Source organism: Oikopleura dioica, chromosome XSR (genome assembly GCF_907165135.1).
Source record: "Oikopleura dioica chromosome XSR, OKI2018_I68_1.0, whole genome shotgun sequence".
NCBI classification, from domain to species: Eukaryota; Metazoa; Chordata; class Appendicularia; order Copelata; family Oikopleuridae; genus Oikopleura; species Oikopleura dioica.
The window spans coordinates 4,390,232-4,416,981 of record NC_137294.1 but is presented as its reverse complement, the minus strand read 5'-3'; the positions used below and the strand labels follow the sequence as shown (position 1 = coordinate 4,416,981).

The 26,750-nt window shown below is 41.2% G+C and overlaps 6 protein-coding genes and 1 long non-coding RNA gene across 9 annotated transcripts; 5 read left to right on the top strand and 2 right to left on the bottom strand.

The window, feature by feature from the left end:
• The first annotated feature begins 852 nt into the window (after window positions 1–852).
• LOC145707938 (gap junction beta-2 protein-like) lies at window positions 853–3,188 on the top strand. 2 transcript variants are annotated; one of them, XM_081785534.1, is made up of 4 exons: window positions 853–1,175; window positions 1,286–1,715; window positions 1,778–2,151; window positions 2,196–3,188. In XM_081785534.1, exons 2-4 carry the CDS (start codon window positions 1,558–1,560, stop codon window positions 2,399–2,401), a joined length of 738 nt encoding a protein of 245 aa, XP_081641660.1. In that variant the 5' UTR covers window positions 853–1,175; window positions 1,286–1,557; the 3' UTR covers window positions 2,402–3,188. The 2 variants fall into 2 exon arrangements, with proteins under 2 accessions (XP_081641660.1, XP_081641661.1); XM_081785535.1 differs by lacking the exons at window positions 1,778–2,151; window positions 2,196–3,188 and having other exon boundaries at window positions 1,286–1,481.
• A 210-nt stretch (window positions 3,189–3,398) lies between these two features.
• LOC145709956 (uncharacterized) lies at window positions 3,399–5,370 on the top strand. Its single transcript, XR_014134974.1, has 3 exons — window positions 3,399–3,506; window positions 4,342–4,495; window positions 5,215–5,370. It is a non-coding gene; the product is annotated as an uncharacterized LOC145709956 (long non-coding RNA).
• Window positions 5,371–9,216: 3,846 nt separating this feature from the next.
• Window positions 9,217–11,774, top strand: LOC145707496 (uncharacterized). The gene is made up of 8 exons (XM_081785029.1): window positions 9,217–9,658; window positions 9,700–9,830; window positions 9,958–10,264; window positions 10,354–10,581; window positions 10,627–10,728; window positions 10,769–10,855; window positions 11,110–11,352; window positions 11,465–11,774. The coding sequence occupies exons 1-8, from the start codon at window positions 9,485–9,487 to the stop codon at window positions 11,561–11,563; spliced, it is 1,371 nt and encodes a 456-aa protein (XP_081641155.1). The 5' UTR covers window positions 9,217–9,484; the 3' UTR covers window positions 11,564–11,774.
• Window positions 11,775–14,128: 2,354 nt separating this feature from the next.
• LOC145708093 (uncharacterized) lies at window positions 14,129–15,808 on the top strand. The gene is made up of 5 exons (XM_081785715.1): window positions 14,129–14,600; window positions 14,649–14,809; window positions 14,857–15,055; window positions 15,099–15,374; window positions 15,520–15,808. The coding sequence occupies exons 3-4, from the start codon at window positions 14,884–14,886 to the stop codon at window positions 15,347–15,349; spliced, it is 423 nt and encodes a 140-aa protein (XP_081641841.1). The 5' UTR covers window positions 14,129–14,600; window positions 14,649–14,809; window positions 14,857–14,883; the 3' UTR covers window positions 15,350–15,374; window positions 15,520–15,808.
• A 53-nt stretch (window positions 15,809–15,861) lies between these two features.
• LOC145707814 (uncharacterized) lies at window positions 15,862–19,096 on the bottom strand. The gene is made up of 7 exons (XM_081785392.1): window positions 18,793–19,096; window positions 18,411–18,704; window positions 18,268–18,344; window positions 17,709–18,226; window positions 16,395–17,614; window positions 16,221–16,337; window positions 15,862–16,175 (listed from the first exon to the last, which is right to left on the bottom strand). The coding sequence occupies exons 1-7, from the start codon at window positions 19,090–19,092 to the stop codon at window positions 16,023–16,025; spliced, it is 2,679 nt and encodes an 892-aa protein (XP_081641518.1). The 5' UTR covers window positions 19,093–19,096; the 3' UTR covers window positions 15,862–16,022.
• Window positions 19,097–20,710: 1,614 nt separating this feature from the next.
• On the bottom strand, window positions 20,711–24,093 carry LOC145708569 (uncharacterized). 2 transcript variants are annotated; one of them, XM_081786254.1, is made up of 8 exons: window positions 23,840–24,093; window positions 22,944–23,164; window positions 22,295–22,877; window positions 22,105–22,223; window positions 21,896–22,000; window positions 21,550–21,746; window positions 21,227–21,400; window positions 20,711–21,063 (listed from the first exon to the last, which is right to left on the bottom strand). In XM_081786254.1, exons 2-8 carry the CDS (start codon window positions 23,129–23,131, stop codon window positions 20,927–20,929), a joined length of 1,503 nt encoding a protein of 500 aa, XP_081642380.1. In that variant the 5' UTR covers window positions 23,132–23,164; window positions 23,840–24,093; the 3' UTR covers window positions 20,711–20,926. The 2 variants fall into 2 exon arrangements, with proteins under 2 accessions (XP_081642380.1, XP_081642381.1); XM_081786255.1 differs by having other exon boundaries at window positions 23,916–24,093.
• Window positions 24,094–25,737: 1,644 nt separating this feature from the next.
• Window positions 25,738–26,729, top strand: LOC145708884 (uncharacterized). Its single transcript, XM_081786583.1, has 3 exons — window positions 25,738–26,055; window positions 26,173–26,480; window positions 26,528–26,729. Exons 1-3 carry the CDS (start codon window positions 25,753–25,755, stop codon window positions 26,727–26,729), a joined length of 813 nt encoding a protein of 270 aa, XP_081642709.1. The 5' UTR covers window positions 25,738–25,752.
• Window positions 26,730–26,750: the final 21 nt, after the last annotated feature.

The window sequence follows — 26,750 nt, the reverse complement described above, 5'->3', positions numbered from 1 at the left end:
AAACACAGATTTCGTTGCGTCGTCGAGTACTTTTCAGGCCTTGGCGAAGAAGTTGAAGTCCTCCGTTATACAAAAAGCTACCCAACAAAGTAAATATGATTATCTTCCTTCAGTTTAAATAATTGTAACTGTAAAGCGGAGGAATACGAATTTACCACGCAGTCACGCAAGTCCAAGCATTTTACAACGGAGAAGACATGAGTGGCAAAACGATTACACTTGTTGCGGATCAAACGGCGAGGATTTATTGCAGAGGAAATGGCTTCCCAGCCGCGGATTTTGACAAGGAGAAGTTCATCGTGAATCGGAATTCTGGAGAAACAGTTGTTAGCTGCAATGGAAGAAATGCAATCAACGAGGAAATTGACGAGTATCCTTTGCCAGCTGTCGTCAGGAATGAATATCCAAATTTTAAAATACTTTTTAAAAATCGCAATATTCTGGATAATCTGAAAAAGACTAGATTTTGTGAAACTTGAGCCAGTTGTTGTTGTTGATCGCAGTCCCGATTCTTTTCCGGCGCGGTTTTTAATTATGACGAATGAGCCACTTATAGGCTGTAAATTATTGTCAATAAGTACCGAATGAGTAGCCTCTAAAACCAAGAACAGACTGTCTTCAAATGCAAATTCAAGCAGTTCGCGATCAAAGACGCAGTTGTTAACATAGCCTGGTTTTCAGCAGACTCATTAATCAGTGTTCGAAGTGAGTTTCGCTTCGATTCCAAGATCATGAGCGACTATAAGAGTCTGCAATGCTCTGTCACTGTTACTATCATGAACGAAGGAAGGCTTAGCGCGAAGTGATTAGTTCTTGTATCTCAATTATCAGTCCTCGAGCTTATTAAAGATTTCACTGAAATCTCGCCTCACTTTTCACTGGCTCCGTATCAACAGAAAAAACCTCGCATTGAAGTAGTCGTGGATGAGGCTGATTACGAAATGAAAGAAGACTTAGCGCCTGATCAACAAGTGAGCGCGGCTAATACTGGCTCTTTGATCGCCGTTTGTGCAGTGTCGGCGGCTTTATTTGGCTCTCTGACCGCCGTGGTCACTCAATATGTGCTCAAATCCCGCGCTGACCTTGGCAGCTCAAGCGACACGGCTGAGCTGCAGCCTAATTTGCCGACAACACAAGACCCGCAATTGAATCTCCGTGATCACACTATTCAGCAAGTATGTTAATTCTGGCCATACATAATAATGTAATCAGCATTAAATGCAGTTAAAAGCGATGATTCTTAGTTCTATTTGTTCAACTTACCGATTGTTTTAATACAATTAAGACTTCCCGCTCTGAAAAAGAAAGCTACCGCGCTGCCATCTACAACATCTGAGTAAATTCGTCTATCTTGAGTGGCGGCTTCTGGATTTTTGGCACAATTGTCGTGAAGCCCTGAAAGCTTTGTCGCGGATTTCCCATGAATCAAATCGTAATTCTGATTTATTTTATGTTTCAATAAACGCGCGCTCGCTCTCTTGCTCTGTTGTCTCGGCCCGTTTTTACTACGTCCTAGGATCGCTAGTTGTACTTGAAGAGAAAAAAAGAGAAACAAAAATGGTTCTAAATTTTGGCGACTTACAGAGGACAGTCGAAAGCCTCTTTTTAGATTCTACAACTATTGGATATATCTATGTGGTGGTATTCTTTATGCTGAGAGTATTTCCTACTGTCACTTTCTCGTCTGCTTTTGGTGATGAATTAAAGTTTTTCCAGTAAGTTGAAAAAATCAAGGACTAGATTTTATTGCTGATTCTTCTCTAATATACCTTCTCAGTTGCAGTTCGCAGGAAAAGGGATGCCAGGAAGTATGCCACAACGAGATGGTGCCGTTTTCCCTGGACAGGCTGATGCAGATGAAGCTGTTTTTGTTGACGCTGCCGACGGTCGTTTGGTACGTGATCCAACGAAACGAGCGCGAAAAAATGGCGAAAGCAAAGGCCTACAAAAAAGACCTGGAAGATAAAGATAAGGAAGCAGAAGAGGTGCTGAACAAGGATATCAATGATAATACTCCTTTACTTGGAACTCCAAAGACCGGTGAAGCGCTTTTGCTCACCAAATCAAATTTCTCGATTCACAGTGAGACAAAATCTACGAAAAACTCCTCCAAATCTAATGCTTACATGAGAATCACAAAAGATCCCAATGGTAAGTTCATTTTTTCCGATCCACAGGCGGATACATTTTATTAGCGCGAAGTGAGTATTATCACCGAGAACGATACGTACAACGAAACGAGAAAAAGCAGTGGCAAGAAAAGAGGATGAATATACAGAAGGGAAAACTCGAGGAAAGTCAGACGAACGCAGTAATTGTCGGCTGTCATCTGGCGCAACTCTTCGTTAAAATCATTTTAGAGCTTGTCTTCCTTTTTTCACGGATTCTCCAATATTTTTAATATTAAAAAATAGTTGATTTTAGCACTGAAAGTAAGCTAGTATTTTATGAATAGATCAGAGGTGAATCCCTCAACAGCTTATTAATAAGCGTCAGCAATATCAGCATAACGGGCAGGATTTCGACGACCAGAAATTCTTCAGCGTCAAGGACAATGGCTCGCTTTGGATGTGGTCAGTACTCAAGGTGCCTATGCACTACTCATGCGGCCGAACACGCAACTCCGCCGTGCCCGAGGAAAATGACTATCACTATCCATCATTCACTACATGTCAGAACAAGCCTGTCACTTGCTGGAGCATGAGATCTACGGAGAAAACAATTTTCTTGCGGTACATGGTTGCGATGAGCATTTTTTCGATTCTGGAAGGGATTTTAATACTTTTCGTAACATCGGCTGATGTTAAATTGAAAGTTGAGTTTTTATTAAAATAAAAATAGTTGCTGATCGCAGATTTTATCAAACTCGCTTGGAAAACGTACAATGTCCGAGTGAAACCTGCTCGACAAGAGAAGCTGGCTTTGAAATACGGCAAATACGAAGGCTCTCGACTCGACCTGAAAGCACCAGTCGTTGAGACACCAGCGACGACGACTCTAGGCAGAAATGGAGACGATACATTATCAAGTCGCTGGGCTCCAAATGATAGAAGAAGGGTCAATGGGAAACCAGCGGAAAATGAAAATTTGGTTCTAAATAATAATCATATAAATTTAAGCGGAAGAAGCGCTTGGTGAACTCAGATGTCACTGTTTTCAGTCGTGAATATTATTCTGTAAATAAATAAACCAATAAGGGTATCTACGACGAGAATTCTGACATTTCTAAACCATTACAATGCAACGATTTTTACGCCTGATCAGTACTTAGTAGTGAGAATCATAAGCAAAGAAGTAGCTTGTAGATCTAAGTGAGGGCGCGCGAGCGGAGGAGGTGGTGGCGTTTCTCCGGTGAACCTCCAACAATCGGTGGTTCAATGAGTAATCACTCGATCGAGCCTGATCCTCGCTTCTAAAATAATGTCACTCAAAGCCAACTTTTTATAAAAAAAATCAATCCCAACAAGAGATCTGCAAACGAAAACCTTCAGTGTAACTTTGAATGAGTAAGTAATGTTAAGCCAAATTTAATACGAATAAATATTTCAACCACATTCTAAATACAAAGCATGAAAACTTGAATTCTTAAGAGTGGAGCACTTATGTTCATAGGGGGCTTTAAATAATCTATATTGAAGAAGTATGGCTATATGCGGACTTTGATTGACAGGAACCGCCCAAGAAGTGAGGCCGTAAATAGAGATTAAAATTATTTAGGTCAATAAAATAATCGTACTTATGCCAACGACGCTTTCGATCTAATAAAAAAAAACGGCTCAATATATTTAGAGGAATTTATTATCGGTTGTCAAAAACAGTAAATCAGACGTTTAACTACCTAGAAAAATATTTGTTTCGCCAGTCGAGCAAGAATTAAACGGAAAATTACGTTTATTCATGAAAAAATATGCATTGAACAAAGATTCAATCCACAGCTGGCATATCATTAGGCGCCTTATCTTTTTGGTTTTTACATAATTCTTATCGAATAAACTTGCTTATTACGTATTCTAAATGAAACATTAACAAGGTCAAGAAGGATTCTAGCTAACTTTCATTAGAAATTTGTAATAAGAATCATGCTGGGCGAACACATTGTCTAAATAGACCTTGCGGTGAGAGATCCAGAAAGAAAGTTTCACGTGGCTAGAGCTTTCTCCGTAAAAGGAGAAAATATTTATTCATATTTTTATGAAAATAAGAAGATTCTTCAACGAATTGCGCAGATCGGACAGTTTGTACAAAGATGAATTATAGATACAAAATTTATTCAATTTTTATATTGATTTCGAAATTTATTCGCTTTTTTTAATATTTATAACGCGAGCCAATTTTGTTCAGGCCATAATGTGGACTGGTCCGACACGTCTGCCGACCCCGAGAGCATCTGCGACAACTTTCTGCTGCTTCCGACACTGGTCGGAATCCTCATCTGCTTGGGACGAGTTCTTGATCAGTTTTTTCGAAAATCAAAGTCGAATGCAACAGATTTCATGTAAGTTTCTACACGTTCACTTCGGGGATAAATTTCAGCCTCACCAATGCCTTAGACTCATTTTTAACATTGCCTGAGAATTTTGCCAAGCTTTCACGTGGTTTACCCTTAATGTGCGCTGCTACCTTACAAAATCGGCAGATCTAAATATCTAGGATGAAAAATGGATTACCGGGCATAATCAGTTTTTATTGGGGCTTTGAATAAGAGACTTATTCCTTTGATTTCATCCTCAGTTGATTAATACTTGACAGAACTCTTACGAAAGTCAGTTTTAAGTGCTCTTGAGCAGTTATGGAGCAGAATTTGTCAAACTTAAATTCAGGAAGAGCAGACTAGAGTTTTGAGGCTCAATCAGTTTTAGGTCAGCTCATTTTCGATTAGAGCTCCTTTCAAACACATTCGATAATTTGGGCTATTTTAAGACAGCTCACGAAAATTGGCGCGAACTACGTCGCTTAAATTTTGCGCAATGATTTAATTTGCTTGTTAGAGAACTAAAGAGTCTCAAAAGGAGGAATTAGGTTGCACAGTGCTCTTTCGCTAAGGGGATCAAGCCTGCTCAACCTGAAGTGAAATCTGAGCTAGCTGGCTCAGCCGCGCGAGCCTTTCTCAAAAGTGACGTGAACAATAAAATCCGGTGTTTATTCGATTAACCAGGCGGGCGTTAGTGATATCGTTGAACATTGAGTAGCACGTAATAAAAACATGCGCTTTAGTCTGGTCCCCAGTCGCGCGGCGACCTTTGACAAAAAGCAAATGTGGCCAGTTTGTGGAAGCTTTGCTGTAATCGCGGCAGCCGCGTCCGTTTATGGTGAGCTGGTGGTTGCCCCTCAATCCAGGATTTCAACTTCCCGCCAATCTCTGTTGTTCAATCAGGAACTGCTCTACTTTGAGACCGAAAGACTTTACTTAGTGGAAATAGACAAAGTCTACTAGACCCGTTCATACATCCTTTCATATGGCGCCATGGTTTGTCAAGTGACTAGCCATCCATGCTAGAAAAACCATCAGAACTTGCCATCTGTGAAGCGCTGGAAGGCTCTTTCCGTTGATGAAAAACGTTAGTTGAGCAGAAGTCAAGGATGTAATCACGAAGTCCCCCGTTCTATCGCCTCTCAACTTCCGTCTATGGACTTCCGCTCACGCTACTCTTGTCTATGATAATCTCAGTAAGATTCTCCCACCCCACTAAAGCAAGTTAAAATTCATTTAAGCAAGGGCGAACAACAATCTTGAAGAGCATCAAAACGTCGACCTTGACTTTTCATTAAACTTTCTTCAAACAAATACAGTTACAGGAGCTATTGCCCACGAGCGCGATTATACTTTGATAGCTTCTCGGAACGTGGACTGCCAGCAAAATTACTCAGCTCCGCAGGAAGTAACTCTTATCGATTGTAAAAATATTCAGTTGTACTCGAAGCGCTCGCTTCTGGAGCGTGAAGTTTTGCAGAAGATGAACATGACCGCCCGCGACAAGAACCTGAGCATATCGGACGTAACTCTTGCTTTCTCGACCGTCAACCCAAAGTTCACGCAAACCTTGATTTGGTTGCGGTTCGGCTGCCTGTTGGCCACTTTTTTGGCAACAATTATCTTTCTTGCCTCACTGAAGAGGCTTGAGCCAAGTCAAAGAAGCGCCGCTCACAAATGGGTACTGGCTCTGTTTATAACGCTGCTACTTTATCAGGACTCGTTCAAATTGTTTTTATAATTGATCTTTTATAAATCGTTTTATCAAAAGCCTTCTGGGATTCTTAATTCTTATTTTGAACGTTTTTCTAGGATCCCTTATTTCCTCTCTTCTTTCTCCTAAAATGGGAATCGCTAGAGCTTATTGATGAATTGGCAGGGCTCAAACGCTTCTTACTCTAAAGATACTGTCCCGTTTCGGGATCAATGCTTATAAATTGATCGTGATTGAGCCCTCATTTAGCTTCAGATATCTTTCTTCAGGGACGGTTCTTTCCGTAGCCTATTGATTTTATGAAGTTCGCTTTACTATTTAGTTGCGTTCAGCTTTAGAACCAGTGCTTAGTTTGACTTTGTTGTATTGGTTCTTCACGACTCAAGACTCGGGTCAATCAAAAATCCCGCCGAACTTCGTGATATCTTTCGTCGCGTGTTTAGGAGTTTATACGGTGAGTGGATTTTAAGTTTGTTGAAATAATTAGTTGATTGATCAAGGTCGTTTTACGGATGCTTGAGCATCTTCTTCATCTGGACTCCTATTCAATTTGGCTTCCCAGCCGTGGATTGACGTTAATTCTCAATGCAGCTTGGCTTGTTTTATTAATTTGTGTAATCGCGTCCCTGATATACAGAACCGGTATTCTGTTACATGACTCTGACCAGGAAATAAGTATTGGCGTTGTGAATACTTCAGTATTTATTGCTCTCTTTTCTTTCTTTGCTATTTGGCAATTTAACAGGGTCGACTTCAACGAGAAGCTTCCGTTCTTTTGGCCTGCAATAAGTCCTTCGTATGGCTGCTACCAGACGATTTTGCCAACGATTTACCTCCTATCGACTGCATGGCTTGAATCCCCAGTGAAGGCTTCGCGCCAATTACTCCTCCATAATGGCTCCATTGATAGATCCGATGAACAATGTGTTGGAAGAAGTCGACGATATGTCCTTTTCAAGTGACATGAAATAATTTATTTTCCAATACCAGTGGCCAAATTTGATAATGCCACCCGACGACCCTCAAATCCAGATTGTATAATTCCGACCTTGAACACTGCCGAACTTGATTTTCTTCAATTTGACTGTATAAATAAATTTGCAATAGGTTACTCAAATTCAAGAGTTTGTTTTGAAGAATTAACTAAAGAAGCACCTAGAAGTCATAAATGATAAAGAATTAATTATTTCTTTTGTAGATAATGTGAAATAAAATTTCGTTTGTTAATATAGATTTTATTCGATGACATGCCGCGTGTGCGGCGGTGTAGTGATGTTCACTATTAAATAATTAAACTGTCCCTCGCTAAAACTGAGCCTCTTCTCCCAACCCTTTTTGCAAAATGTCGTCGAATGAAGAATCGATTTCGGCCGGGGCGCTCCTCCTCCAGCCCCATGTCTTCGCAAATCGCCAATTGAGCGAATATAGTATAGTATATCAAAGCTAGAGTACATCGGCCAACCATTTTACCAGTTTTGCGCGATTCTGCTAACTGGATTATTTCTGCAGTTACATACAAACGAAGACGGATACAAAGAAACCAGTAGGAATAATTATGTCCCGTGGGACGGGAAATAAGAGACCAAAGGACTCGTCGATATTCGCCACGTTCAAAATTGAGCAAGACGAAGAGGAAGATAGAGAAATGCACTTGAGAGACCTTCAACCACCGAAAATGCCGATCCAGGGAGGTTTCAAGATTAGAGAAAAAAAATCAACAATCACGGCTGTCTAAAAGCTTCCGGTAAAAAATGCCACTCGGAAAATTGAATTAATTGGAGGCAGTCGATTTGTCGCCTTTTGTCTTTGATAGGGCGCAGGTCCGGAAGCGAATCGATAAAGGATGTCAGCCGACCATCTGTCGAACTCCCCGGAGAGTGCTGAGGATCATAAATCTTCATTATTCTTTGCCCTGGCTGCACCAAAGAAAAAAGCCAGAATATGAAGATGGCAAAAGTCCAATGGCAGTCGCAAACTTTTGATCTTGAAACTAGAGCAACAGAGCTGTGCTTTATTTTACTCAACGAATAAGGGCGAGTTCGCAAACGAGCTCATGCCTGCAATGAACAGAAGTGACGAATTCAGAAGAAGTTTTGGGACGGGCGCAATGATTCGCACTAAGAAGGCAAAGAGAAATCATTTTATGGAAAACGGATAATTCCTTGACGGGTTATGCCGGACCTTTTGAGACAGATAAATCTGAGAATGAATTCAAGATCAAATAGGATTCTTTGAAAAATATCGATTTTGAAACCAAGTATTTTAGTAGAAAGGTTTTTGCATTTATATATTTGTACATATTCTAGAGTATATTCTCGGTGCATCTTGTCAAAATATATTTGAATAAAAATCATTAGTAACGCCGCATTACCAATGCGTGGTATGATAGTTACGCGACCTGATAGATTTGCGGAATCAATAGAGATCGTGCACCCGAAAAAGACAGACGAACAACGCGTTGTCGCTCTCCTTCGCCAAACAAGCCGATCGGAAGAAGGGATGAACGGCCGCCCAAGTCAGCGCGACCGAAGCGTGTGCCCAATCGCTCAAGAAGCATTGAAACCAGACGGAAGGAACGGTTCTTTCTTCACTTAATTTTAAACGATGAGCTCGGGTCATATAATTCAAATTCTCAAGTCTGGTCATGATGCGTCAAAGTGATAAAATTACAATAAAGTGCCTAGGCATAAACTTTAGGAAGCATCTAAATCAAAAGTACTAAAAAGGCGAGCTTAGCTATGATTAAGCGTAGAGCCCGTGAAGCATAACGGACGGGTAATGCTTTCCTTTCCCTTTCTCAAAGCCTTTTCTCTCAATGAGAGCCTTTTGTATTGTATCGTCAGATTACAAACTGTCGATTTTCGACGAAAAAAGACAGATAAACACTTCCCTAAAGAGTCTAGTGATTCCTGTCGATAGTGAGAAGCACCGAATAAAGTTCGATCAGGGCTTGAAAATGTGGACAGACGGAGCTGTCTCATCCCCATCGTCTGCTCCGGCAAGCTCCTGTGGATGCGAAGAGGATCTCCGCCAATGGGTAGCTAAGGGATGAAATTTTTAATGAATTATTTTGATAAAGCTTTCCTTAAGATTCGAATTCTAATGATGACCAAAAAACACTGATAATTAGGCTTCTCCAAATAAAAAATCACCCCGATGTAGAATTACGCCGCCGGCTAAGCTCATTTGATGGCAAGGATGATCCTAGAAGAGGGTATCTGCGAACAGCTGAGCACTCGGCCTCCGCTCTCTCCGACAAAAGCTGCCATCTGATCACCTCGCTGAAAAACCGGGTCAATATGGGCGGCTACACCGGGTCGGGCAGCCCTCGTCGCCATAACATGGAATATGCTTCCGGCTCGTTAGGAAGAAAACCGCGTGTCCCGCCAAAACCATGCCCAAGTCAAATTGCGCTTGCTGAAGCGATCAAAACGTTGAATACCCTTGCAGAAAGTCTTCACAAAGAGACAAAAGTAGTAAAGCTTGAAACTCCAATCGTTACTCTTTCTACTAGTGCCTCCGCGGTGAGATAAGCGAGCTTTATGACAAATTCGAGGAAGACGATCAGACTGCGGTGACCAAGGACGAACAACAGCAACGCCAGCTGTCCGAGCTGTCCAGATACGTCAAAATATTGGAATATAGGTATATAATGTCGATTTCATCACCATTAAGTATTGATTTGGCTGCAGTACGCTTTCTGATCCAATCTTTATTGCAGTCAATTAACTTCTGGATCGGGAAAATAAGAGCCTTATCTTTCTTAATTAAGGTTGCTAAAGGCGCAAAAACTGGACGAACAATCGAGTGTAGATGTAGAAGCCCATCTTAATTTACAGAATGAAGTCGAGCGGCTGGAAATGCGCGCAAGAGCTGATCAAGAAGAAAACCGTGAGCTCTATCTACAGATTTTGCAGTTGCGGACAAACGAACGAGCACTGAAGGAAGACAACAAGCGATTATTGAATCAACTCGATCATTTGAGTTTACACGGGCGCTCGGTTAGTCCGGACCGCGAGGAGAGCCTTATTGCTCCCGAATATCGATCCGAAACCGATAAGGCTAATGGATTGCTTCAGGTAATGGAAACAGTATATTAAGCTCATTGTAAAATAACAATTTCATTTCCTAATGGAAAAATTTGAATGCGTTTTAATGTCATCTTCAGGCTGAAATAGAAGTTCTCAAGGAATCACTGCAAGAAATGAACAAGCTCAACAAGGACCTAAAAGACAAGCTGCTTTTCTATCAACAATCACGATCCTCTACTTCAGAAGAACCGATCCTCATCTCCCAGCTCCGGCAACTAGAACAGGACAACGAAGATTTGAAAACAAAACTCGATTACTTGCAAACTACAGATACAGAATTTTTAGAAGAAGAAATGCTCGTTTTGGTGAGCAATTTTAGGAAAAACCAATCTTTATAATTGGTATTTTAGCAATCTACGGTCAAAGAGCTTGAAATCGAAAACGATCGATTGAAGAGACTCAGTAATCCGGACTTGACAGACTTGCAACCTCTTCAGGATGAGCTACAAAAAGTAAGTGCTTCTTCAATTTTCTTTGTGAATGATTTCTTAGCTAAAAACGGAAAATGCGAATCTACGAAGTGGAGTTCAAAACAAAATTCACCTCAAGTCGGCGATTCGTTCGATGCTAACCGATCAGGTACTTAGATATAGTACTTAGCTAGGAATTAATATTGTTACTCCTCGTTACATATATAAGGGTGTAATCTATCTTTTCTCGAATGATTGCTGAGCGATCAATCATCTTTCCAAGCCCGTTTTTTATTGAATGAATATTGTTGTAAATGGCTTGGGACTAATCGCCAATTAAAACAAACTTATTCGTGATCACAAGATAGGTATTCAGCAGGGAAACTTTGTCTTTTGTAATAAGGTGCTAACAATTTGATCAAGACGCTACGACGGTCTTCCTCAAGCGAACGTTCTTTCATTGCTCGGCGTGGTATCTTTGAGCTGCTACCAGTGCTTTCTGTGCGCGAGGAAGTCTTCCGCGTCCAGCGACTCTCGAATAAATTACTCTCCGCTTTACGAAAACAGCAAAGCGATATTCCACTCAGTGCAATAAGTGCTGAGGCACGTGCTCTCGCGGCGGAAACTGCTCTGCTCGTCAAGAAATATGGTGTTTTGGAGGAGCAGGTAAGGACTTACTGATGTTATGTCAAACTCTTCTAACAAACAATATATTCTTTCAAGAATATGAGTTTTACAATAATTTTTTTTTTTAAACAGAGAAACAGTTATTTTTAAGGTTCAAACTCTCATCAAAGAATTAAAACAAGTTCAAATCGCTCCAAGTCATGTTTCTACAGCCGCAAATGAAATCAACGAGGACGAATTCATCGTTTAAAAGCTCTCCCTGTACAAAAATGACCCTAATCTTCAAAGTCTTCATCAGTAAATGAATGTGCAATATAAAAGAAGAAAGCAATGATTATTATTTTCCAGAAACTAATTGAAAACTTTTGCTTCATTTTCAGAAAACAGTGTTATACTACTTTGACTTGAAGTCGAAAGAACTGTTAAAAAAAGACGTTAAAAAAAGACGCTTCATAATATGCTTACCGAGGATCCCAATCTAATATGGCCCTTTCCATAAGCCTTTTCTATAACAAAAAAACATCTTTCCTGATTTTTTTTACGCTTGAAACTGATTATATAGTGGATATGAACCGGTGACGAGTCTCCAGTGTAGGGTATAGTTGAGTGTTGCCGTACACATTTAGTTATCAGATTAAAAACGTAACGTTGGCACTAGAGCACTCCTCCCATCATAATCATGTTGCATAAGAACCCATAACCAACTCAGTAAAAAGCAATCAGCGAAGACAGTTTCATTCAAACTCGCCGAAAAACAAGAAAAATGAACTTTCTCTTCCTTGTCTTCGCTTCTTTTGCCTTCGCCGATTCGATAGGCTTCAACCGTCTTCGAAACAATATCGACAGCTTCAACAAGAAATCAAACAGCAGAAACTCCCCACAAACGCTCTACAAACTCAAAGGAGACGACAAAGACTTGAAGCGGCTCAAAATACTCTTTCGCCGAAGATACGGCCGAGCTGCATTCGTCAAAAGACGGTGAATGGAACTTTCTGTACTTACTTCTTTTTGTCCTATAAAAATAAAACAGCAATCATGTGGTTAGCTCTTTTTCGTCTTTGTTCGACATTTTCAGACAAAAATATTTACCAATTAGTTTCTTAATTATTCGAAAAAGAAGACAAATTTTTCATAGGAATGAGTGATTTACGGAAATCGAGTAGCATTGTCGGAAAATTAACATATTGAGAAAAGCATATAACGCCGCGTACCCCGAAAACGATCCCACTCATAGCGAAGAATGAAAATTTTCGCCTATTTACTCATTTTTTCGTTCAGTGGCAGCGTTTTCGGCGACGCAATCGGGTTCAATCGACTTCGCAATAACGTCAACATCTTCACAATCAGCACAAACGAACCCCCTCCTGTGTCGATTCGCATTCGTTGGTTCAACTCTAACAAAAACACTTGGTCCGGCAGGAAATTGAAGAAGTTTTTCGCCGAGTTCGAAGCCATAGCTAAACGTTCTCTTTTTACTTCTCAATAAATTCAGTCATCTAAACTTTTCCCGCTTTTCTCAAAACTTTGCTTCTTTCTATGCTATAAAATGACTACTGTATTTTCTGACTTTAAAATTCCGGGGCGCCTGAATCCGTGAGATTATTATTTCTTACTTCTTGATCCCTGCATTCTTATTTACTATTTAGGATTATTTTGATTTTCCATAATCTCTTTACTCTCTTTACAAGTAGTCTTTATCAAGAATTGATCTAAAAGGCATTCATATTCTATATACTAAAGGCCCTACCTCCCGTAGAAAAATAGTCATGCTCGATGCAAAGTAAAAATAGTGCCCCGAAGCCAGTGCCCGAGATAACTTGAGCGACATCTGGCCCATTTAAAAGCGTACGGCGAGTATCAATTCAGCCTCACTTTGCTACTTTCATTTCGAAAGAAAATTCATAATTTTTTAAAAACTCGCCATGAGAGTCGTCATTTTGCTTTGCAATTTATTTCTGTCCGTCGAGGCCTTTTTAAAATTTGGAGATGAGTTCTATGGACACAAAAGTTCAAAACGCGGCGTAGACATTCGCGACTTCGATGAAAGAAATCAAGAACATTTCCGGGTTTCCTACGGCGCCCGCCCTTTCCGTAAGTTTCACTCAATCCGTTACAATAAAAACTAACTGTTAATCAAGAGCAAATACGACCTCGATTTTCGATGCAAACGCGGCGCGTTCCGATCCCTCATTCGAAGCTCGAGAACTCCTTCAGCAAATTCTTCCGATGAAAAAAGACCGCTCCTGTTGATCGCTGCTTATGTTGATCTGTGCATATTTTGCAACGTTGCTCATTTTTGTCTTACTTTGAGACCCTAATAATTTAATCATGTCATTTGAGCAAGAGTTGACTTTTCTAACTTCTCCTTCTTTCTGAAAATAAATGTAAAAATAAATAAATAATCGAACACAAATACCGAGTAGAATTCAACTTAGCGGATAGCGTCTTCACGTTAAGAAGCACCACAAACTGTTCTCTTCATTTATATGAAGGTGGTTGAATGAGGATAAACATTCCGACGTAGTGTTTACTCCTTGCTTTTTAGCTTTTTTAGAGCGCTGGGCTTATTCGCGCTATTTCCCTTATAAGACAAACCTTGGGCTCATTGCTTTCGTGGTTTTCATAAAGGCAAGAGTTTTAATAACGAAGAGAATAGATCATCAGAAGAAGCGATTTACTGTTTCTCAGAAATCTTCTGTAATTCAATTAATCTTTCAAAGAGAATATTTCCGATCAGTTCGCAAGCTGTCGAAAAGCACATCAATTATTCCCAGTAGTTTATTAAGCCTCTTATTGAACTCTTGAAAAAGTTATCGTTTAATGCTGTGGAGTAGTTTCTTTTCGTTCCTCGTTGTCGCCGAATGCCGGCTGACAGGATTTAAAATTGAGGAAAACGACGAGAAAAGCGTTGATCCAGCATTAGCCCAAGTGGAAGGCAAAAGTAAGAAGACCGACGAGAACAGCTTTTTTAATGGCGATTCACGATTCAAACCCGTCCACGGCGCGCGGCCCAATGGAAAGATCGAAAATGACAAGGTCGTCGATCTATTCGGCAAGCAAAACGCTCAGACTAATTCTGAGCAAGGACAAGTCTACAGGACTGGAGTTGCTCATGGCCAAATCGAAATTTGGTTGATTAGTTTTGTATTTTTAGTAAAAATTTTTTACCATAAAATGTTGATTGGTAGATCTTGATATTATCGGACCGAATTCACCGTGAAAAACTCAAATAAGAATCACGTGTTGGGAACAAACGAGCACCAGTCGAGCGGGTTGCATTTACCAAGGTAGAATCAACAATCCTCAAGTGTATTTTGATCTACTTAATCTTTTAGCGCCGAACGAGTTTAAGAAAGCATCAGTTACTCATTTCTGGCTGGCTTCGACCTCCCATCGAGTGCGTTGGATTCACTTCTATGATGCCAACGTGATTCCGAGCAATTCAAAGTCCTTCCAGGATGATTATGCAATCACTCATACGAATACAGACTTCGAGGTAATCAGAAATAGTTTCAAAACAGGATAACATTTATCTGGTTCTAGGGCATTGATTTCGTCAATTTCATCGTTATGTTCGAGCGAGTCGACCAGATGGCACCATCGATTCCGTCGGATAGTGACTGGATCGTCTATTCCGATGCCGAGGAGTTCTGGGACGCTGCCCTCTTTTCTTTTCCATCAAACTATGATGGAAACCGAGCTCGAAGCTACATCCAGGCTCAGGGTGGTGCGTTTCACTCCGGTAAGTCAAATTCTTTCTCGATCTACTCAAAGCTACGATTAAGGAAATGTGATTCTGATTCAATTCCCCGCTCCGGTCAAAGATCTTCACTTTGACGAGCTCGATGGACTCGACGTTCAAGAAATAAGTTACTTCCAAAATTTTGTCAGTTCCGTGATGATTTCCAACATAACTCCCGGCACAGACAAAATCTGGTTCGACTTCGAATATTTAGATGCCTTGCGGGACAGTGAGTCCAAAGACCCATCTGGAAACTGGTTTGATGCAAGCAAGACAATTGTCACTGTCTTCTAGTTTGCCAAAAGAAAACGTCGAAATGGTAAATATCGTACAATATTCTTGAAGGTAGCTTCTCATTGAGTACATACAATCAAAGATCTTTCCTTACGCTTCAAGCACCTCCGAAGATTTCAATCTCGGATAATATATGGGCGATATAATCGATCGTTACGTTCTCTTTTAAGAGTACGACTTGATCATCACGAGGGAGTGCAAATCAAGATCGTAGGATCATTTCGTCACACTTTTGGCCAATAGAAGATTCGACAGCGGTTAGGTCTGCATCTCAAATCAATTTTCAATGGAACAAAAGTCTCTTTTCCTTGCGCTCTTCTTCATCAAAACTTCTTTTATATATATTACTGTACTTAGCTTTGAGACAAGTCCCGAATTATTTTTTCGGTTACGCATAATCTACGATTATATGACGATTTCTTCCCGCGAGAAACGACTCGCAGGATATCTAATCCATAAAACTGCAAATAAATTCATTAAAAATTATCCACACGTTTTCTTATTATAAAAATATTGTATTCAAGCTCTGTTGATGAGTTAATACAGTATGAGGCGCTGCCGGCTTTTTGGATCACGCCTTGGCCAAAGGGATCGGAACTAAAAAGGGCCGGGGAGCCATGAAGTTAGAGTGAAAAGAACTTTTTTTGAACAGGAAAAATGATTAGCCATATTTCTAGGACGAGTATGGACTCATTGTAGTTGCTCCACCGTTTTCGCCGTCGCCGCCATCACCAGAGCCTCCCTCTTCGCCGCCACCTTCACCGCCTCCCTCGCCATCGAGTTTTTCGCACTCGCCAGTTGATCGTACGCATCGACAACCTCGTTCCTGAAGTTATGTTTAGTTTCTGATCGGTAGTGTGAACAATATTACCGCGCATTTCGAAGGAAACATTTCTTCGCAGTGTTTTCTCGATGTGCAGAGCTCTTGTGGCTCGCAAATTCCTGCTTTGCAGTTGCAGCTGTTTACTGGGCACATATCTGGGTAAAGCTAAAAAATATTTATGACAAGTTTTGAAATAACTCTTTAAAAGGTATTGAGCCTCACCTCTGTGCATGATTTTCTGGAAGTGCAGTACTCCGAATCAACTGGGGTCTCTCCGCCGTATCCACTATCTCCATCACCTCCTTCAACTGCTACACATGTGCCAGATTTACAGAGACAATCAGCTTTAGTTGGGCACATTGATGGATTATTAGTGACGCAATCGCCCTTATTGGAGCATTCGTTAACGACTTCCTTGGGAACACACTCTCCATCGGTGCAAGAGCAGCTAGTTCGCTCTGGGCACATGTCCGGATCCATTTTGACGCAATCGCCTCGGTTCGAGCATGTGTTAGATGGGGCTGTAGTAGTCATGTAGCCAGTGGTGGTAGTAGTCTCAACTTGAACGCACTCGCCAGACTCACACTTACACGCGCTCTTCTTTGGGCACATGTCTGGGAACATCTTTACGCAGTCTCCCTTATTCTTACAAGAGTCGCCGTAGCCTCCGTTTCCTCCTGTCGGAGCCTCGGTGGTAGTTGTAGACTCAACTGGCACACATTCGCCTTTTCTGCAAGCGCAGGATGATCTATTCGGGCAGTTATTGGGATCAATAACCATGCAATCTTTTTTGCTTTCGCACATATCAGTTGGACCAGCTGTAACGTATGGATCAACAGTTGTCTTTGGCACGCAAGTTCCATCATCACAAGTGCAGGAAGTTTTTGTCGGGCACATTTCAGGTTCCAGTTTCACGCAGTTGCCCCGGTTTTTACAACCAGAAGGAACGGTGTATTCTGGGGTAGTTGGTTCTGAAGTTGTTGTGCTGCTATAAGTGGTTGTTGTCGTTGTTGGTTTTGGTTTACATTCTCCTTTCGAACAGCGGCAAGAACTTCGTGAAGGACAAGTATCTGGGGCGATCTCGACGCAGTCTTTGGCACTGTAGCATACTGAAGGGGGCATTGTAGTGGTTGTCGTCGTCGTTGACGTCGTTGTGGTAGATGTTGTAGTTGTAGTCGTAGTAGTAACAGGAATTTTAATACAATAGTAGTTTTTGCAACGACATTTAAATGATCCTGAAGTGCAATCTTCGTCTGCTTCTCGGCATTCAGCGTTGGAGGTACAATAGCCATCAGGCATGGTCGTAGTCGTTGTTGTTGTAGTGGTAGTGGTAGTAGTCGAAGTTGTTGTTGTGGATGTCGTTGTTGTGGTTGTGGTTGTGACAGGCACTTTCACGCAGTAGTAATATTTACATCTGCATTTGAAAGAACCAGACGTGCAATCTTAAGAAGATACGGTTAATTTGATATACGTAGATGAATATTGATGATTATTAATATTTGAGAACGCCACAAGCCATTATCTAAATCCTCTAACCTGAATCGGCGTCTCGGCAATCCTTGTGACTTATGCAGTAACCGTCCGGCATAGTAGTGGTTGTAGTAGTAGAAGTAGTAGTTGTTGTTGTTGTTGTTGTGGTTGTTGTGGTGGTAGTGGTAGTGGTTGTAGTTGTTTTACTTGTGGTGGTTGAAGAAGTCGTCGACACTTTAGGTGTTGTATACTCATGAGAAGTATACATTTCAGTTGTTGTCTCTCGATTCACGCAAGAGCCACTTTTACAAGCGCACGAGTTTCTTTCTGGACACTGGCTAGGAAACATATCGGAACAGTCCTTTCGAGACTCGCAGTATGGATTGTTGGTAGTAGTCCAGATGTCTGTTACGATTTCGGGTGTAGTAGTATCAACGTAAGTGGAGTAAACGTTGCTAGTAGAAGTAGTATCGTATGGCTCCGTCGTTTCGACAGGGACCGTAGTAGTTGGTTCTTCGGTGGCTGGTTCTTCAGTACTCGGTGGCATTGTCGGGTATCCTCCAGCACCATCATCGTCTGGGCTGCTTTATGGGAAGGTTAATAAAGGTTAGACCGAGAGACTTACCAGAAAACTTCTGCGGGATCAACTTTGTTACAGTATTGAGTGATAGTTTTATCTTGAAGCTTGTCTAATCGTCCAAACTTAAAAAAATTGATTACTTTATCACTCCCTTTTTATGATTTTTCTGAAAACGTGATGCTGCTTACCAGATTAAAAGCCATGGTAGGACAGTAGATAAAGATTTCTTCACGAATCCATCGAGCATGTTGCCAGAATATCTCAGGAATATCCTTCTCGGGTTTTCCTGTAGGATCCCAAGTCTGACTACCGTCTTTCATTTTACGCACTTCAAGTCCATCATTTGATCCGTCTCGTCGTTTTCGATAGTACATCGTGGTTGGTGGAATTGCTTCGGACGTTGTGGGCTGCCAGCTAGAGGTCGGAGGATTCTCTGTTGTTGATTCCATGGAATCGTATGGATCTTCAGGCTTTGAGGGGATCTTTCTCCTTATCTTTGGAAGAAAATAGTTGTTTTTTCATTATTTCTCTCAAGAAAAAGTGAATTTAGATCCCAATCTGCGGACTGACGCTTTCCCAGCAAGAGTCTCTCTTTGTGACCATGTCTTCAGCAATCTTATCGAGTGTGTTCATGATCCCTTCGACGGCTTTTTCTGCTCCTTTCTGACTGATCGGCTCATTGAAAAAGTGATTCTCGAGTACTTCTGGGGACATCTGCCAAAGAACGTTTCTGAGCCGCTCGGCGTGGTCATCGTCCCACCACTTTGCCGATGATCCCGACTGGAACTCTTCTGAAGAATAATTTGGGAGCAAAAAATTCGCCGAGCTAGTGGCGCCCAAACAAAGGAAAATCTTTGACAAACGTCCCATTTTTCCTCTGATATGCTACTGATTTTCTCCGATAGTTTTTGACTTATATTAGCGACAGCGCCATCTTGTACCGAATGGCTGGCAATGATTGTGACATGATTTTATGCATAAACCGCTCTAAAACGAGATGATTTCGGATTTTACGCTTTTCGTGATATGGGAATGATCAATGTCAAATTTAAATATTTTGCCCGCTTCAAAATTCTTTTCCCGACCAAAACTGGACAGATCTGCAGACGTTGAGCAATTTCGTGTTTGAGAGTAAACCCTAATCACTTCGAACTTTGAACAAATCCAAATCTTTAAAATTGTCTAGAGATCAAAATTGGCATCCCAGACTTTTTTTGTAAAAAGATATTAAAATCGATATCGTCTTGACTTGAAGACTCAACTTTTTAGTAGAAAGTTTCAAGATCGAAATATCGAAACAGCGAGAGTTCATCACGTCAATACTCAACTGTGCTCCTACTAAAGAAGCTTAAATTCCACAGACAAGAGATTCACTTAGCTTCTTACTTCGAGAGAAGCAGGATAAATTCCGATATTTCGTCCAGCAGACGGCTTTCAGAGGCGGATCCTACGACTCTTCACGTCGTTCTCAATTCCGGATAGGGAAGCTTAAAAATTATATTTTCAGTTTCCACTATCAGAATAAATATAAGGATTGTGCCGCATATATCCCGAGAGCAAAGTAAACGCCGGCTGAACAAAGCCGTCGTCCCGTAGAAGGCCGGTGTCTTCTCGCCCAAAGATGTAGATGTCCGACTCAGCTTGCTCTGTTCATGGTAGCGGAAGGTGTGCGGTATTCACTTCTGAGCTTTTTCAGATGTCAAGAAAGATGAATAAGCACAGAGACTCTTTCCCTCACCGTGAGGGCCTCACGTGTGTCAAAAGGAGCAAGAAACGCTATCGTCCGTCCGACATAAACAGCTGCGGAGACACTCGTCTTTTTGAACGATGCTTCTTTTTGCCTCATTTCCGGACGTCTGCCGTGGTCCAGCCTACTAGTAAGTATTGGAGGCAAAGAATCGATTTTAGGAATAGAACAAATTGTGCTTTTGAAGGAACAATATATGACCATTGATACTTTATCAATAAGTTTCTCCATCATTTCAACGATCATCCAGAAAATTGAAAGTAGCACTTAGATGATTTTAGCTAATTTTTACGGGCAACGACGCCTGTTTTGTTGACCGCATGGTGATGTTATTCTACCGCGAATGCTCGGTCTAAGATATTCTTCAACCTTTATTCAGTCAAGATCAGCGTGCACCAATTTTCGCCTGTTTACCAAAACTTTCGGTGGAAAAATCATTTTCTAAAATATCTAAATCTTCCTTGATTTCAAAATACAAACAACTGACTTTTTTCTCGCAAATCAGCAGATTTGAACGAATTCCGAACAAAATGAGCTTGTCAAATTTGGCTAATGCAAAAAACTTCCGCCAAAGTGATTAGTCGATCCGAGCTGTCAAACTTGAACCGATTTATATCTGCGTTTTAGAGTAGCCGAACGGATCAATCTACCCAGCGAACCCTAGGCTGCCCGCAACTCCGCTTAGATATCCTATTCGTAGCCATGAATGATGATAAGATTATAAAAAGAAAATCAATTCGATTTATTGTTTTATTCTGTTCATGTTTTATCCATGAAAATAGCAGGGTCACGAGTGGATGTGCGTACTCGAAGGAAGATTTCGGTGAAACAGGAGATTTGTACAGTTTGAGTGACTTGCAAAAGCGAGATTATTTCCTAAGTTAGAATGTTGAATATTGTTCTCCGTGATTGCAGAAGTGGCTAACAGTTGTAACGGGTTCTTTTACATGATCATGCTCATTCTTCGGCATCGTCCTGAGCGTCTTCTTCGTCTTGCGGCACTTCCTCGCCCTTGTCAGCCTGCTTCTTTTTCCACACAAAGAAGCCAACAGCACCGATCAGGCAGACAACGATGATGACAATGGAGACGATAACTTAAATCAATCGTAGTAAAAACGACATTTTCTACGCGACCTTTCGTGAACTGACTTTTCATCATTGGTCAGCTCTAAAGCTCACCAATAAAGTCTCCGTAAAAGTCAACGCTGGGCGATTTACGATGCGAAATCGACGATTAAGAAAATAACTCTTGCTTACTGATTGCACGGCCGGATCCTTCTTCGGGTGCTGGTTCGGCGGTGATTGTCGCTCCAGTTGATTCTACATTGTTGATTCCGAACACCGGAGGCAAGGAGGCGGCACAGGTGAAGATTCCGCTCACGGCCTCGATCGTGTGATCGCGCTCGCCATGGTCCGAAAAGACTTGACCGTCTTGAAAAATTAATTAGTATGCTAGCGTTATGATTAAGGCGGTTCATTAAGCTACTAGCTAAGTGATTCACTACGCACGTAGAGAAGATATTTACAACCGCTCATCAATTAACTCTTTTGTTATTCCAGAATCCGATAAATATGAATACCTTTGACAAGACTGAAAGACGCCGGGGGATTCGACCTAGCACTGCAGCTGAACGTTACATCGCGCCCTTCATAAAGTGGCTCTTCATCAGTTTTTCCATCGTGCGCAACTTGGACGTCTTCGAGGTAGAAAATGTCCACAGTCTGGACATCTTCAATACCATTGGCAACACATTTGAAATCGGTTTTCTCAGTCAGACTATAATTGAATAATGAGCTAGCATTCAATTTTTGCGCGATCTTTTTGATTACGGAAAAAATAGGAAAACAGACGCTTTGAAGCTGAAACAGCCGGCGAGGAAATTTTACGATCGCTGATGTAGTTGCTATTGATTTTCGCTCACTTACACGTTATTGTTGAGGTCGAGGCCATTTGCAGTAAGATCTAGTTCAGGTTTGGGGAATCCATCAGCATCGCAGCTGACCTTTGCTTGTGAGCCCTTTGCCAGATAGCTGGAAAAATGATTTATTGCGTATCAAACTTTTTCCTAATTAATGATCCGTCATTCGCAAGCTGTAGCATTGGCTACACGCCAGTGTTACTAGAAATACTCTACCTTTTTGATTGGTATTCTTTCACGCCATCAACACTAATTCTGGCGTACGTTGTTGGGTAGCGGAATTCCACGCTTTCAATGGAGGTCATATCGTAAGATTTAAGCAGAGCACCATTAGACTAAATTATTGCTGTCAGATAAATAATGCAGTTATGTAACTGGAGTTGCGTAATCATAAACAAGTTCTCACCGCAATTTGACTGGCACTACACGTGATAGGTTGGTCGTGGATATTCTTTCCGCCGTATTGGAGCAAGTCGGATCCGGTAACATTCAGTTGTGCGGTTCCATTCTCATCTACTTCGACAACCTGTTCAAAGCCGCCGATAGAGAACGTAATGTCGTTTGCTTTTGGCAGTTCATTCTGCATGGCACAGGCAGCGACGATAGTGGCATTCATGTCCGAAGAGAGATCAGTTGTGCCGATGCTCTGCGTCAGTTCTCCTTCTTGCCAGACCTCAAGAATTGTCGGCTGGATTTCTAGCTCAGTGTCACAGTTCCACTGGAGACTGATTTCTTTCCCACTATCGTCCACAGTAAGTCCTTCGATTCCAACTTCATAAGTGAATACTTCTTTAGTGCTGTCTGTTACAATGCTACAGGCTGGGGCTGTTCCATCGGGTCCTTCTAACAAACTGCTGCATTCATCGATTTTAATGTGAGCTATGCCGTAAGGGAGCAGTTCTTCGAAGGACGAGAGTTGTCGGTACTTGAAGTTGCCCTTGTCGACCTGGGCCTCCAAGATTCGATCACCATCAATGGCGACCTGCAGTCTAAAATAAGGTTTTTAAAACGCTTTAGGGAAAACTTCTGTTTTCTGCATAAATTGTTGAACTTACGATAGTGCCCACTCTGCTGAGCATGCAGCGGTGATTCCGCCTTTTGTTTCGAACGAACCAGAAACGGTAAAGGCATCACCGCTCTTCAGTATAGTCACTTCGTCCAGTTTGTCCGCTGTGATCTTATTCGCAGTGTTTTCCAGTGGCACGGCGTGGCTCGCTCCTACCAAAAGTGATGCGAACTTCATTTCTCCACTGTTGCTTCAATTCCTTGTCAAAGTCTAAACTCTTTATTTAAATCTCTCTTGCTTTGTTTAAAAAACTGGCAGAAAGGCGTAAAGGGCAAAATATTATTATGCGCCGCGCAACACTGAGAGTGAGTCTTCTCTTTTGCCTTTTTTACGATCTTTTCTTCTCGTAACAGAGCGCCCAGGCGTGATCAAAACCCAGTTAACGAAATAGCCCCGTAACGAAGAGGAAAACATCAATCAGCCCTGTTTATTCATGGCGTCGTACAAGTTTTTACCTTGATATTTTCTCGATTGGATACTTTTGAATATCAGGGAGCAAATTCGATAGCGCGGGTGAAAAGCTCCACTCAAGTATGACCAAGCTAAGGATATAGTATTCTTTCAACATAAAATACTTTACGGATGAAGGTGCCCAAGTAATCATCAAACAGATCACTTTCTCTGAGTGCTTATTCCTATCTAGATAGTATCTAAGGAAAAAGAGGATTACCCATAGAAACTGTTTAATTAGTAAAATATGCTTATCGAACATACCGTTAACGAAAAAAATATGGAAGGACGCGTCAATCAAGCCCCATTTGAAAATTAATCTTTATTCTTCCATCAGTCTTCAAAATATTCTCTAATATCACTCTGTGTACAAAAATCATTTCCAAATCAATTGTGTGCTCTATCCATCATGTCTGTCACGCACTCTGTACTAACCTTCCAAGTACTGATTTCGTGCGACAAATTCGAAGTTGCTACTTGTTCTTCTTTTGAGACTCTCGATTTTTCTTACTTTTTACCGTGTTGTCTCTATTTCCCGCGTAGCTCTTTCTCCGACGGTTGCTCTTTCTTTTTTAAATAATTCGTCTTTGTTAAAAGTTAAAAAAAGTTTGGGGGACTTATTGTTCTTGGGTATTCATAGGATCTCGGGCGTAAGCGCGTAATTAGGGACGAGCGGTGGACTTCTCCTTTTATGGAGCAGGGCCACTCACTAGCTTCGCAATCACCAGGATTGAGAATTCTAACTCACCGTTTTTATTATCGTTCACTTACTACTGCAGTTTCTCACTCTACCACCCACAGACACCGGCGGTATTCCTTGATAGTTGACTTTTTAAAAATGATTTAGAATCAGCATGAAGTTAATTAAATACTGTAATTAACTCGAATTAAACTCATAAGACTCATAATACAGACGCTTACCTTTGAATTTATTCGCAGTTCACTTCCGTCGAACTAAAATAATTCATATTTTTTTTTTCAAAAGAAGTTCTATTTCGATAACAATTCTCTTCTATCGGTTGATTTAAGAAATGAGCGTACAATTTTATTCGAATTTTCATATTTTGACGAGACACAATCAATTTTGTGGAATACAGAGAGATTGCCTTGGAAAAATGATCTAATTATGTTTGTCTCCACCAAGTATGTTAGTGGGTTGAATCAATTCAGTGCATTGGGGCTAGCTGGACACGGTTTTGTTGAAACTCTCGTAATCACATTCGTTTCGCCTCTCCTGAATCCGCTTTAGCTATTCTAGAGCTAGTTTAGTTGCAAATATCTCAAAGCAAGAAGAATGAAGTTTTTCGTTTTACTATTATTGCTTTTTTCCGTTAGCGACAGTAAGAAAGCAGCCCGTGTGAAGCGGAGAAAGCTGAAAAAGTTGAAGTTGCAGTCTTTTTCTGATGCAAAAAAAGAGAGGGAAATTTTTTCGCCTCCTGCTGCGAGGTTTCAGAAATCGCTGAAAAGAAAAGGAAATTCTTTAGAGAGCACTGAAAAAGCGAGGATGGATTTTTTCAAAGAGAACCCTGATGCTCCTTTGAGAGACTTTATCGAAGAATTCAACATTCGAGGATTTAGAAATGCGCCACCAGTGAAGCTCAAGTCTCCAAGTGGACATTTCGGGCCCAAGATTTCGGCGTTTGGATCAACTGTGTTCAAGAAAAGGCTGTTTGAATCAAACTTTGATGATTCGTATTTTACCATACTCCCGTAAAAACTAAATTTATAATGATAATAATATCAATAAAAAGGGTTGACTCAACTGGAAAAATAAAGACTAATCAGTCCCATTCCTAGACGGTCACAGTCATCTGATCATCGCGCACAAAGGTAATGGGCGGAATACGCTTCGGACAATATAAAAATGAAAATATTGAGACAGCTTTCAGCCCTTTGAAAGACTCTTTATCTTACTGAATTTCTCGTAAAAAAGAGAGCGGTTTACCAAGCTTCAGCACGTCCTTCGAGTGAGTTTAAGTCGCACATGGTGACATTCTTCGCCGAGCCGCAACCCGGGTTCGAAAAGGAAATTCATATTTGCAAGCTGACCGACACGTTTGAGCGTTGGGGAATCATGAAAACCCCATGCGATGAGAAAAATGGTCAGTTCTATGGCTACAAGGGCTACGTTGCCGAGGAAGATTACAGTCCCGTTTCCAAAACTGATCTGAAAGTTTGCTATCCGAAATTGGATTGCGAACTCTAAAATAGACTGAAATAATGCGCGACTAATCCCATTCTTTCTTATCTCTGTTTTTTTAAGCGCGTCTAATTAACTTTTGAAAACTCTAAGAAGCGGTGTGGAGCCAACGGTTCTGGCGAATGTGGCCGGCAATCGAGCAGTTGGGATGCCATTTGCTACTCGCCTCTGGTCGATGGCTGATCAGAACGATACGACAGAGTTGACTCCGACTTGCTGCACTGGCACTGGATTCAAAGGATTTGAACCTTGTTGTCATTACAGGTGGAACAGCTGGCAAATGAGAATGCCTGCTGGCTGGGGTGAATGGGGCGAATGGGATACTTGCTATGGTCCTTGCGATCAAGGAAGGAAGCAGGTTGGCTCGTCGAAACGAACCCGACTATGCCACGGTCTTCAAGGTCAATGCAAACAAGTTTACAGTGGTCGTGATAAGACCCCGTGGGTCCAGGTCTCGGTTATATAATACCCATATATGTATTAATTGAAAGTGATTATTCGAATAATTGGTATTTACGATTGAGTGAAACTTGAATAGTCACTAATTTATTGCCTATAACCGTCAAAGTCTACGCGGTGTATTCCTGACTGCGTGACAGAAACTCAAGACAAAAGGAGCAACCCAACCACAGCAGAAATAACAACTTCAACTACGACATCAACTTCGACTACAACAACTCAACGGATGACGAGCACTCTATCGACTACTAAGAAAAGTACAGCAATAAATCCATTTCAAAGATCCGCATCCGTATCGATTCCACCTGACTTTTTCCAACAAAAGACGGGAGCTACGAGTATTGACCAAACTATAGCGTGGGATAATTGGTCAGAATGGTCTACTTGTCTAGGCCAATGTGGAAAAATTGGATTTAGGTGACAGCTTTTTTTATTTCATCCATTTATCTAAGCCAAAAAATAAGACGCCGAACAAGAGGATGCAATGGACCAAAAGGCAGCTGTTTGAAACTCTCTACGAACGAATCCAAAACGCCCTGGGTTGAACAAACTCGCTGCGAGCCTTCTTGTAAGCATGATGGATCAATTAATTTTCCAGTTATGAGCATAATGACTGGACAAAGGGCATTCTCAACAAAACCGTTATCAACAACAAAGTTTGGTTAAATTTTTGAAACTTCTTTGGTA